Genomic DNA, 13,305 nt, shown 5'->3' with positions numbered 1-13,305 from the left:
TATGTATATATATATATATTTAATTATTTGTTTACTGATATGTAGTTATTCGAGATGAACAAAGACAAGATGTAAAAAAAAACATCAGTATTGAAGTAGAATTCCAAGAGCTACTTTACCTCCTTATTTATAGTTCCATTTTTTTTTGCCAATTGCAAAATTTTCAACATTGTCACTATTGTGCCTCTTACATTCTTCCCCCCTCCCCTCCCCTCATTCATCTTGTTCTCCTTCTTTTAGTCTTGTACTTCAATAATTAGTACTACAAAACTATCTGTATTTCTTTTTCATCCCACCATACCGGCTGACTAGTTCCCCAGCCCGCCTTGTTAGGCTCCCCCAAATTCATCTCCAAATCTCTAGTAAAAAATTTTACTTTGGGGATGCATTGTTTTGCCCATGGAGTAACTTGGAGTGCAAACAAAGCACAATATACAGCCGTTGCCGCATATCGGTATAAGGAAGTTAGATTAGTAAAGTGCAACTCAGTACTGATAAATCAAGTCCAGCATACAAAAAGCAAAAAAAAAAAAAAAAAATTTATTCGCGCATATTGTTTCACTCTCAAATTAAATTAAAACAAAACAAAATTAAACTAAACCTATTTCTTTATTTCTTTATTGTTTTTAGTTTTATTAGGATAATCCGTTTATTCCCGATTGTCCTACTGGAAATATTTGCCTCTTCTGTACTAAAACTGTTAAGCCATATTAATGCCGCTGCATTAGGACCGAATGAGCCAAACAGCCCACAAAAAAAAGCAACAAGATGAAAAAGATGAAGAAGAAGATGGCAAAAAAAAACTTCGTAACCTGAGTGACATGATTTTGGTTTGTTCGTTTTTTGTTTTTTTTGGTTTTTTTGTTTTTTTTTGTTTTTTTGATTTTTGATTATCATATTATATAAGATTGCTACAACCATGGTTTGGAGGTCACCAAATCAATACTTTCGGACTAAATGGATAGAGAAATGAGAGTATTATCATAAATTGAGTTAAAGTCTTATCTTTTGATACTGAAGTAACTGAAGTATGTTGAAGAGGCAGAGAATGTGAAGGTGACAAATACTCGTGATTGAAAAAGAAATAGAGAACAAAGAAAGAAAAAAAAAGAAACAAAAAAGATACTTAGGAAATTAGAATAACAATTGATAATTTCAAGACAGATGGTAAGCAGCAAGTCCAAATATTCACAAAGCCAAATACCTGTGCTTTCTTATTTTATTTTATTTTCAGTATCAGGACACAGACAAAGGAAAAACATAAAAGAATATGCCTAATTTTGGCATTTTGAGATGATTTCCGGAAAAACTTTTTTTTTTAGTTATGGAATATAATATTTTTAGTAATGACCCAACCCAACAAACTGTACATCACTACAGTTTACTATGCGTTTTTGGTATGTTATATACACTAAGTTGCACAAAACCACTGGATTGTGCAGATGACGGTGTGAAAAATTTTTCCGAGAGCGTGTGTCCGGATTAATTTTCATGTGTCTACAAATTCATTAGCGCGTATGAAAATATATGTGTTGTGCTGTGCTGTGTTGTGTTTTGTTTTGTTTCATCTACTTATTTATTGTATTTGTTTATTTGTTCGTAATAGCTGGTCTCATTCATCAAACCACTCAAAAAAAACACTCTATTAGTATACTCTCTTCCTCCTCCCCCTGCCCCCACTCCCCGCTTTTGCTGGATAATTGTCAGTAGCGTGAGAAGTTTTAAGGCTTTGGAATGAAACTAAAATTATCTTCCTCTCCTCTCCTGTTTTGCTTTTGCTTTGCCTTTACTGTACACTCCTTTCCTACAGTATTGCATTATTAATTTCAAGTGAGTACAAAAATTTTACTTTTGCCATTCCCTTATTTTTTTATTTTTTTGAGAAAAAACAATTTTTGAAAAGTGAATATGAAAGCTTCTCCACTTGGCCCCAACGACGATACTGTGGAGACACTTCAATGGTCATCTCGTTCATCTTACCAAAAAAAAAAAATTGAAAAAGTAAAATTTATCTACAGAATCTCCTCTCAATCAGTTACGTTTCCCATAAAAAGAAATGTATTATTGGCTTAAAATAAATTAATCCGAGAATTTTGGCGCAGCATGCAAACAAACAAACTGGCAAACAAACAAACAAACAAAGCAAATTTTTTTTTGACTTGCTAATATTTTTTGTATCCTCCAAAACTTCTAACTCAAAAGAAAAAAAAAATGCACTCAGAGCAAATTGAAAGGGTAGTAAGTAAATAATCGTTCCGACGTATGCGGAAAGCACAAACAGGGCTCTTGTTTGATTTTGAATGTTGTCGTGCCCATGGCTTGTGATGACCTTTGTTAAAAATCACTTTCCCCAAAACATCTCCACCATGGCCTTTGTTTTGTCCCAGATGTACCGGTGGGGATACTCCCATCTCACCCACATCTCTCCACCCTTTACCCCCCACTCGCCCATCCTCCTCTTTTTTACCATACTTTTGTGGGCAGATCTGAATTTAATATAATGAGTACAGCAAATATCAAGTGATCTTTTTCTGAAAAACGAAATCGTGTGAGGCTCTGCACTTTGCTCTCTTGATTTCCGGACTTTTGTATTCCTCCAATCCCTTTCTCCTTCCCTCCTTCCCTCCTTCCCCGTCTCCGCCATTCCGTTGATCTTTTATGTTTGTTTGTTTGTTTGTTTTTGTTTTTCTTTTTTTTTTGCTCTTTTTTTTTTCTTCACTCCCTAGTAAGAATAGAGACTTATCATGTGAGAGCAAAACATTTTATCGAATGATATTTCTGATTTTTGATAAGGGATCGAGTACGGTTAATACCTTGTATCTGCTGATGATATTCATTGGAAATGATTTAAAGTACATCGGATATTAGGTACTAGGAGGTAGTGTAAAAGTGGCAAATTGCAGACAGTCGTGGGCGGAAATGGAAAGGATCTCGACACTTCTACTCATGGCCAACTACATTCCCAAACTGCAATGAACGACAGAACCAAAAATAAAATAAAATAAAAAAAATAGTTAAAAAAAAAAATTAAAAAAAAAAAAGTGGAAAGCGAGAAAGCGAGAAAAAAACAGAGAGTGTCTGTGTCTGTGTCTATGTGGGTGTGGATGTGAGTGTGTGCGCGCGACGGAAGAGTAAAGAGAAAACGACGAGTCAAAGCGATAGTGGAGACAGAGCGAAATAGTGAAATAGCGAATTAAAGAAAGTGAGAGAAACACACACATATTGATTGAAAGTCTTGGAGAGTGAAGCTTATAGGCAGTGTCATCCATTGTCCAATTACCCAATTGCCCATATTACCCAGTGAATCACAAAGACTCTGACATACATGCCTGAAGCATTGCAACAGCTCCCCTATGGGGATGGAAACACAAAGATTTTTGGAATGGAGAATTTTGGAAATACATGTTACTGCAATTCCATCTTACAATGTCTATACTACACAGAGGCGTTTCGTAAACAACTACTCCAACACAATTTGACTAAACATGAACCGAAACTAATTGTTAATGGTGTCAAGTTTCATGGGTTCACGCAGAAATACGAACAATTGGTACAAAAGAGATTAAAAGAACAAGGAAGTGCAACACTGAACAATGGCGAAGAAAGACCCAAGCTGAGTCGAAAGGGATCACTATTTGGACTTAAATTCAATAATAGTGCAAGTACGCAAACTGCTGTTCTTGACGAAAGCAGCAAATTTTCGCAACGAGCAGGCGATTGCGAGGCATTGCCACTTGAACAAAGGATATTGATCAATAAGAGCCCAGAGTTTCTGAATTTAGATATTTTGATCACGCGTCCCAATGCTATACAGAGCAATAATAATAATAATAATAATAATAATAATAATAACAGAGCTCAGCACAATTCCGTAGGTAGTGAAGCCAGTGATCAATCATCCTCAGCAAATACATCGTTTAACAACAACACGAGCAATAACACGAGCAATGGTGCGACACATGGTGCTGGCAACAGTGCAAGCAACAGCGCAAACAATATGGACTATTCACAAAGTTCATCCATGCTTTTAAGTGAACAACTGCCGCAAACAATCCAAGAAGGATCCATAAACACATATTCTAGTGTTGTTATTGTTGGAATACCAAAACCTGAATTGAACTTGAATCCACCTATAAATCCATTCAATATTAACCCAAATGCTGATCAGCGAAAACGCTCTGCATTGATCAATGGCCCTGTAATTAATTTGGATACATCATTGCAGCTTCCCACTGAACAACACGAGGACACAATTTTGTTGTATGCATTGAAAGATCTTTTTGAAAGCATGGTTGAGAATAAATCAACAATAGGAGTTGTCTCGCCATCCTTCTTCATATCCAAGCTTAAAGAGAAAAACTATTTGTTTAGACAAAACAATATGCATCATGACGCTCATGAGTTCTTCAACTATTTAATCAATGAAATCATAGAAAGTCTCAATAAAGAGTCCAAGCCAAATTGGTGCACAGACTTGTTTCAAGGATTGATCACAAATGAAACAAAGTGTTTATCGTGCGAAACAGTTACATCGAGACATGAGCATTTTCTTGATTTATCAATAGATATACCACCAGGCGAAAATGCATACTCCTTGAATTATGCAATCAACAATTTCTCAAAGTCGGAAACGCTTACAAATCAAAATAAATTTCATTGCAACACTTGCTCATCGCTTCAGGAAGCAGTCAAGACGATAAAGGTCAAGAAGCTGCCCAATGTACTTGTTATCAACTTGAAACGGTTCAAGTATGATGAAAAAATTGACAAATTGGTTAAGCTTTTTGATTCTATTAGCTACCCTTTTAAACTAAGGTTGTTCAACACTACAGATGACTGTTTTGAAAATATATTGTATGAGCTTTATGCATTGGTGATACATATTGGAGGCGGTCCAATGCATGGACACTATGTTTCTATCTGCAAAATCAAAGCTGGTCTTTGGTTATTATTTGACGATGAGACAGTCGAGTTGGTGGAAGACAATTATGTAATGAGATTTTTTGGCAACGGCCCTGGGTTGGCCAGTGCATATATTTTGTTTTACCAAAAGATTGAATTTGATGAGAATGCAGAGTATTTTGGATTTGATCCGGCAACCATGTTTAATGGAAAAGATTTTGAGTTTCCCATGTCGTCGAATAATGTGGCCGAGTCATCATCAGCCTCTGTCAACACATCAACAGTTGCATTTACATCAGCTCCTATGGCTCCACTGGCTGCTGCAAGTGCTGCAAGTGCTGCAAGTGTTGCAAGTGCAACTATGGCTACAGGACCCGGCTCAACTGCAACAAGAACAAGAACGACGTCGACAGGAACCACGGGCAACGGTGTGGAACTTGATAATAAAATAGACACAACACCAACTGATGACTCTGTTGCAATGAAAGCTGATATAGACAAAAAACCACCTTTATCCTCAGGAGGCATGTTTAAAAGTTTCAAGTTTGAAAAAGAAGAAAAGGCACAAACTCTTTCGAGAAGTAATAGTACTGGAGCCTCCACACTCCTTCAGAACAACCAGCAAAATGGCAAAGATACAAAGAGCAAAAAGTCATGGCTCGGTACATTAAAAAGAACAGGTCTTGAGCGGAAACTATCTGGTAAATCGCCAACTATTGTGGAAGCCCCTAAAGCTGAAAAGGAATCTACTGAAGAGGCCCAACCTGTTGTTGAACATGAGTCTACATCGGCTCCAGCGCCCAAAGGAGGTCTTGTTAAATCTACATCTCATGCTCATGCTCCTGCTCCTATTCCTGCTCCTATTCCTGCTCCTATTCCTCCTCCTTCACGTCCCGCTCAAATGGAAAAAAGACGAAGTTTGTTTGGATTTAAAAAAAATGCTAGTTGATTAGACTCTTAGAATACATACAACTACCAATCTATATTCCATGATATCTTTTCTCAACGCATTCTTATAATTTCTATATACGATTTGTTTATTGATAGTGCGTAAAGATGAAGAGGAGGTTGCAAATAAATAAATAAATAAATAAAAATAAAAAACAATAAAAATAAAGTGTAGAAAAAACTATTTTGAAGGTCGGTGAAATTTACCCGAGCCGGTTATGTGCAATAAAAGCTTAACCTATTTATAAAGTCACGTGATTAGACGCCACAGATGCTTTTACGCTGTTGTGTGTTTGTGTGTTTGTGTGTGTGTGTGTGTGTTTTTTTTTGTCCTTTTTCCTTTATACTTTGCTTAACCAAAAAAAGTCCTGATTGTCTTAGTAAGCACATTCCCTCTTCGCTTGCCACAATTACAACCAAATCACACAAGTTTATATTAATCGTCTATTTCGATAAACAGTTTTTACTATCCAATTTGTTTCCTCGCCATTCCCCCCCCCCCCCCCCGCCATCCCTTTATTCATTCATACATTCATTCTTCCTACTCTTGATTACTATTATCTTTTCATCACCATAATATTATGACATCTACCGTATCATCATCGTTGATCACGACATCCACGTCCAAAATAATCACCCTTGCAGCAGGCTGTTTTTGGGGTGTTGAGAAAGTATTCAAAAACCAATTCAGCGGTAAAGGATTGATTGATATCAAGGTCGGTTATGCCAACGGAATTCCAACTGTGGGAAATGTTAACTATGAGCAGGTTTGCTCAGGTAATACAAATTTTGTTGAAGCAGTACAATTATCGTATGAGCCACTGAAGTTGAAAATTGAAGATATCTACGATGTGTTTTTCAGAATGCATGATCCAACAACAGTGAACTCGCAAGGGCCAGATAGAGGCACGCAATATAGGTCAGCTATTTTGACATCAGACGAAGAACAAAACAAGCTTGCATGGAGTCTAAAGGAGGAGTTCCAAAAAAGTTGGTACCCCAATCACAAGATTGTCACTATAATTGAACCAATTAAGATTTGGTATGACGCTGAGGATTATCACCAGCAATATTTGGAAAAGAATCCAGGTGGATATGAATGTTCTACACACTTTTTGAGAACCAAGCCCAAGGTGTAATGGGAGTTATTTTTATATAATATTTATATGATAATTATATAATAATTATATAATAATCATATAATAATCATATATATAGTTACAGACAACAAGACATAGTTTGCAATTGATGAATAAATGTTTACAATAATGAAGATGAGAAAAAATGTGGGAAAAAAAGGAAAAAGGGAAAAAAAAAATAGAGTAACAAACCTCTATCAAATTTATTTTCTTCCATTTTCTGTAGCCCAGTGTCTCCAAATTCATTTGTGAAATCAAGATACTTTTAGTTCTTTTCATTCCTTCATCCTTACATCTCCACGATTGTTGCGTTCCTCTCCCTTCAGTTCATTGAGTATTTGGGTGCTAGAAAATTCAGCACTCGGGAAAAAAAAAGATACAAAAAAAAAGATAGAAAATACTTGAAAAAAAAAAAAAGGTTGGGACGCTGTCACAGTGCGACACACATTGGACGCTCTGTGCCCTCGTTTCCGCTAAGTGAATATTTGGAGAATATTGCACGACATAGGAAACTTGAAACTTCAAACAAGATGAGTTTATATAAATAGGAACGAGAAGTGGTAAAATTAACTTATCACTATTATATAGAAATATCGGTAAAATATAGATTTTATACGGTCAACTACATTGAACACAAATCACTAGGTGAACGTGCAGAGTGTATACTCTCACGATTCTCCTTACTAGTGACTTTGTATGAGACAATTTACTCTCTTAACTTATGAGCATTGAGACCTTTATAGGTGCGATCATTGACAATTACACTTAGTTGGAATATAGCCTATCAAGTCACGAACTCAAACCGCTGGTATCGGTGAGCTACCAGCTCAAACCGATGCTCAGCAGTCGTACACTTGTTACTTGTGACAGTGCTATGCGACAGAATGGCGACCAGAGTGAGGACCTCAAATCCTTGCAAATCATGTTGTTTGAATGATTTGATATGGTTACCTAATATTTCAAGTAATTGATACATTGGTTGAGGCTACTGTTAAGCAGTATTGTCGACCAGGATATTGAATGATCATGACATTTCAATACCTTGGCATTTCAACATTTGGTCAATATCATTTATGAGAAGGACCTGTGGAAGAGTAAATCTCCTATCCACGAATTAATAGCTTCACTATTGTGAACTACAGTTTAAAGGAGGAGCTACTCCTCATTGGAGAACTATGCGAGTTTAGTCCAATGGAACATAATGCATCGTAGTCATCGGGACGTATCCGAGACTACACCAGAAAATATCAAATAGCGTATACTGTCAACACTTTATGATGGAATATTCACCCATCAGTTGACAAAGGGCGAAGGTTGTAGACGTTAGACAGAGTGCAACTATAGACCGAATAGAGTCGTGTCTGCTGACTTGGCTATAGTTTGAAGGCTGTACGTGTGATAGGCATGGCGTTGAAACGAGTACCGAAGATTGCACGGGTATAGGTGGCTACCCTCAATTGGTGCAAAGATCGAGGAAAGTATTTTTAGGATAATGACCACATCCCTAATTTGGGTTTATATCATTTTTTTAAAAAAGACTTATTACATTCTAGAAGGTAAATAAGCACCGTTAAAGCAGCGTTTAAGAAATCATCATTACTGTCTACGGACTCATCTGAGTATGATGGTAGCAGACTAAACAAACTACACGGGTTATCGGTGAGGTAGAATTACACCAGATAAAAACGGCGGAGATGGTAACTACCGAGGGAAAGACTAAATTGCATCTCGCAAGAAAGACTATATAGCATCTTGAGAGAAAGACAGAATTGCATCCCGAAAGAAGCAACCAATTATTATTATGAAACTACAGTGTTTCAATAGGTCGTTCAATCATCACTTTATTAGAGATACTGACTTAGCGCCTGCTATATAGGAGGAGTCAAATCCGAGGCACTCATTTATTGTCGACAAAATTTTTAAGATGAGGCCAGGATACACGACTATGCGCTGGTGAAAAATTTTCACCCTACTCAACAAAAATTGTTGTCCACGACCTCTTACTCGCGTGACGAGAACTATAAGTATTCCCGAGATTGATTGAACGAAACCCTTGATAATTTGGAACAAAGGGTTTATCTACCATAAAAACATTTCACCAAAAAGTTTAACACCAAGTATATCACATATTACATTCAAGCAAAATATTATTCCAAAAACTTGAAAAACTTCTACTACAAATGTCATCTTCAACAAAAGATTCTAAGACCTCTAATCCTACTCCAAGGAGTATCAACCCTGGTCCAAGTAAACCAGACCTTGCTGGTGTCGACTCATCTTCAATTTCCGGGCAGTCTATTTCTACCTCGGGAAGAGCCGATATGAGCGAAGGTGAAGATGAATCTCCTGGTTTGAAAAGGACAGAAGCTCCTCAAATAAATCAGGTTGAGATTAACGAGATCTTAGACTTGAAATCTGAGATGATGATGATGCAAGAGCAGATGAAACAAATGACTGCTATGTTTAAAGCCGCTATGATTCAAACAGTCCCGCAACTTAGCACTCCTGTACCAGCTAGGAACGATGAGGCTAACAAGGCCCAGATTTCGGATGATAACAACAGCATAACCCTGCCAACTGACGTGCAAATGAAAGTTCATCCGGAAGAACACACATTTTCACCAGGACGTAACTTCCCTACCTCGAGGCCACACTCACTCGCTTCACCCTTGACTCACCAATCCCGTCAAAGTGGTACTCCTAGTGCTTATGGATCTGATAGATCTGTTGCATCTTACGATGGTATCCTTTACCATGGAGAAGTAGTCCATAGCGGATTCTGGGTTGAAGGCCATGAAGAAGCTTGTCAAATCATAAACGAGGCAAGACAGAGGTACCCTCATGGGGAAGACGTCAGGGTAATTCCATACATTCGAGTCCCAGACATAGCTGTCGAAAAGGCATTCATGGCGTACTACGACAAACTCCTTGCCAAACAAGGGAGAACTCAAAATGACAATATGGCACTCGGTCAGTATGACATTGCAAAACGTGTCCCTTTGAAGTTCTCCGATGAGGAAGGTTTCATGTTCTGGTTAAAGTCGGTTTTGTGGCACAAACACACCTACGGTGTTCCTGATAAGCTCATCATTAATGAGTTAAGGAACGGAGCTAATTTGACGAAGTCAGAGTCGTTGAAGGACATGATTGAGATGTCATGTAAGAGTGAGGGCCCCTTTGAACAACCGGTGGTTGATTACTTACCTATCTTGGGCAATGGGGGCACTCCTCCAGAAACGAACCAAGTTACTGATGTTATGACTGCTATCCATGATGCTTTGAAAAAGAAACATAATCCTAGAGTGAAAATGACCATTATTGGTATTGCTGTCAAAAAGTATTTGAGGATCACCAATACATCTCACCTAGCACAGGAAACATGGATCTCAATCTTTAAGACCCTTTTCGAAAGGATGGGTAGTGTCATGGATCAAATAATCATGTATATGACCCCGGAAGTTAAAATCGAAAAGCCGGGAAGGACTGGACCAATAGTCACGTTTGAAGATGCGTCGATCATAAAGATTGGCCTTGGACTCCTCAAGAATAAACCTAACGATAAAATCATTCAAGGTGTCAAATCATACGATTTGACATTTGAGAGGATCTGGGATGCTGTTAATGCAACATTTCAAACGAGGATGCATCTTATCTCAGATGACGAAGAAAAAGATGCCGGTACTACACTGGTGTCTAAAGGTGACAAATCACAAAAGACTACTAAATGTAATTTTTGTGGAAAGTACAGACACACTGTTGATAGTTGCCACTTATTGGTGACTGCTTTGGATGAAAAGTTGGTAAAGAAAGTCGATGGGAAGTATTACTTAGCAAACGGTGAACCGTTGGTCATGGATTTCTATAAGTGTCCCCTTTTAAAACACCTGAGCTTGAAATCTCTAAGTTCTAATGCGAGGCATCGCACGCCCCCAACAAAGTAAGTCCAAGGCAGCACAAGTTATGGAGGTAGAGGTTATTCCTAAGAGTACAGTCACTAGTAACTCTAGAGAAAATACCCACCACGAACGATTACCGACAGAAGTGATGCAATCTAATTCTCATATAATGTCTGATTCAATAGATGAAGTGATTAAACCCGGACCCATCATGATTGATGACGTCCCGGTTTACTTGGTGCACGCAGCCAATGCTCAATCTGCTAAGAAGGTAGTGAAGGATTGGACTGCGAAGAAAGCCCATCTCCCTAGCTCGCGAAAAGATGCTCACAATAAGTTGAAGGCTGATAAGGTGAAACAGCAACTCAATGCAGCAGTTAGACAACGGCAGGAGATGGAGAGAGTGGAGCGTGAAAGCGCACCTAGCCCTGTAACAGAGCAATCTATGCAGGAGTCCCGACGGGAATTAGACACTGAGTCCCCGCCGATCGGAGAGCAGTCTCCACCCTATGACTCACATTTACCATTCCTGGAACTCCAGTTTCCAGATGAAAACATAGACGTAGACCCAGACTACGAGTATGAAGAACCTAGCTCGGCTGGTATTCGGTTCGAACCCTCCGCACTGACAATGGATAGGGAATTAGAAAACCTAGCCATGGAGGACACCGTAGATCCTGATGAAGAGTTAAAGTTATTCCTATCCGAAGGAAAAGGAATTGAACAGACTTCTACGCCACCGGAGAATGGAAACATGATGAGTCACCCTCAAGAAGAAGTGCCTAAGGTGAAATCTGACGTTGTTGTTAATGAACCACTTAATGAGGAACAGGCAAATGCTACCGCTGATGATGGAGTTGACTCCCCAGTGGCTGACGATTCAATTAAACTCTTTAGTGTCGAAGACATCTTGAGAGAGAATCAGCTAGATGAGCTTGCCAAATTAAGTGCAACGTCCGACCAACCACACCACCTTGCTGACGATTCCACTGATCCACAGCGGAAAAGTCAGCGCCGAGTACGTACTAGTAAATTGACCATACTAGACAAACAGGCTGCATTCAAAGATGCCATGAAACATAACTTCTTCGTGTTTATGGATCTTTCGAAGTATTTGGGAATGCACGATGATGCTCGAGCCATGATGAGAGAAAGTACTAAAGCTATGTTGGTTGACAGAGATGTTTTGCAGAAAGCCCTTAAGGATGGTATTGCCAAGTTCAAGAAGAAACCAGTTGTTACTGAAGTAAATCTGACGACCACTTCGACAGGCTACCACCAACCAGGGGTCACTCAAGAACTACTCTGTTTCCCCGCATCCATACATGGCCGTAGGATAGAAATGAAATACGACACCGCGGCCCAGTTGAGTTTGATCAACCCGCAAACACTAAAAGGGTTACCAATTAAGCCTTTTCCCTTGAGCCAGCCAGTATTTGTTCAAGGTGTTAATAATGACACCAAAGCAATTACTCAGGGAGTGTTTTTAGATGTTACTGTCCATTTCATCTCCTTACCTGCAATCCTCTATTTGCACGAGCAAATTCCTGTTGGTCAGGTACTACTCGGGTTGCCATTCCAAGATGCGCACAAACTCTCCATTGGGTTTACTGATGATGGTGATAAACGAGAGTTACGTTTCCGCGCGAATGGCAACATTCATAAATTCCCTATTCGTTACGATGGGGATTCTAACTACCACATCGATTCATTTCCAACTGTCCAAGTGAGTCAAACCGTCGTCATTCCTCCCCTTTCAGAGATGCTTCGACCTGCATTTACCGGGTCTAGGGCGAGCGAAGATGATATTCGGTATTTCGTGGACCAATGTGCTGAGGTGTCTGATGTCTTCTACATTAAAGGTGGAGACCCTGGCAGACTTAAGCCTGAAATACACCCTCCCGTTCGTATCAACTTGCGAGATCCGAATGTTCACTGGCGGATGAAATCGATCCCATTAGGATCTAAACGTACCGCTGCAGTAGAGATTCTCCAAGAAATGATACGACAGGGGCAATTGGTCTATAGTGATGCGACTTATCGGAACCCATGGTTTCTCATAAGTAAGAAGGATGGAAGGCATCGATTGTTGATTGACCTTCGGGAACTCAACAAAAATGTGGAGTTGGAAGGGGGTCACCCACTCTCCGTGGATGATCTCACTACAGAGATTAGTGGTTGTTGGTTTATAAGTACTATTGATGTGCAGAATGCGTATTTTCAAATACCATTGGATGCTGCTACTAGCGATGTTACCAGTTTTAACAGCCCGTTAGGTTTGTTGAAGTATGCTGTCCTTCCTCAAGGATATATCAATTCAGTAAGTGAGTTTAGTTCTATCTTACAAAAGATTTTGAGCCCAGTTGCGAAGGATGTGATGTGTTTTATTGACGACATTGCCATCGTGGGTCCCAAAGTAG

General features: G+C 38.9%; 2 protein-coding genes across 2 annotated transcripts; both read left to right on the top strand. All coding sequences in view use genetic code 12, as the record gives it.

Moving 5' to 3' along the window:
- Positions 1 to 3,325: 3,325 nt before the first annotated feature.
- On the top strand, positions 3,326 to 5,851 carry PVL30_001218 (uncharacterized protein; the record flags this gene model as incomplete). Its single annotated transcript, XM_001528680.1, has 1 exon — positions 3,326 to 5,851. One exon carries the CDS (start codon positions 3,326 to 3,328, stop codon positions 5,849 to 5,851), a length of 2,526 nt encoding a protein of 841 aa, XP_001528730.2.
- Positions 5,852 to 6,431: 580 nt separating this feature from the next.
- Positions 6,432 to 6,989, top strand: mxr1 (Peptide methionine sulfoxide reductase; the record flags this gene model as incomplete). The annotated part of the gene is made up of 1 exon (XM_001528679.1): positions 6,432 to 6,989. One exon carries the CDS (start codon positions 6,432 to 6,434, stop codon positions 6,987 to 6,989), a length of 558 nt encoding a protein of 185 aa, XP_001528729.2.
- Between the last annotated feature and the right edge of the window lie 6,316 nt (positions 6,990 to 13,305).

The sequence above is a fragment of the Lodderomyces elongisporus genome, chromosome 1 (genome assembly GCF_030384665.1).
Source record: "Lodderomyces elongisporus chromosome 1, complete sequence".
NCBI lineage: Eukaryota > Fungi > Ascomycota > Pichiomycetes > Serinales > Debaryomycetaceae > Lodderomyces > Lodderomyces elongisporus.
Note: the sequence above shows the minus strand (reverse complement) of the source record. Positions and strands in the feature narration are given on the sequence as shown.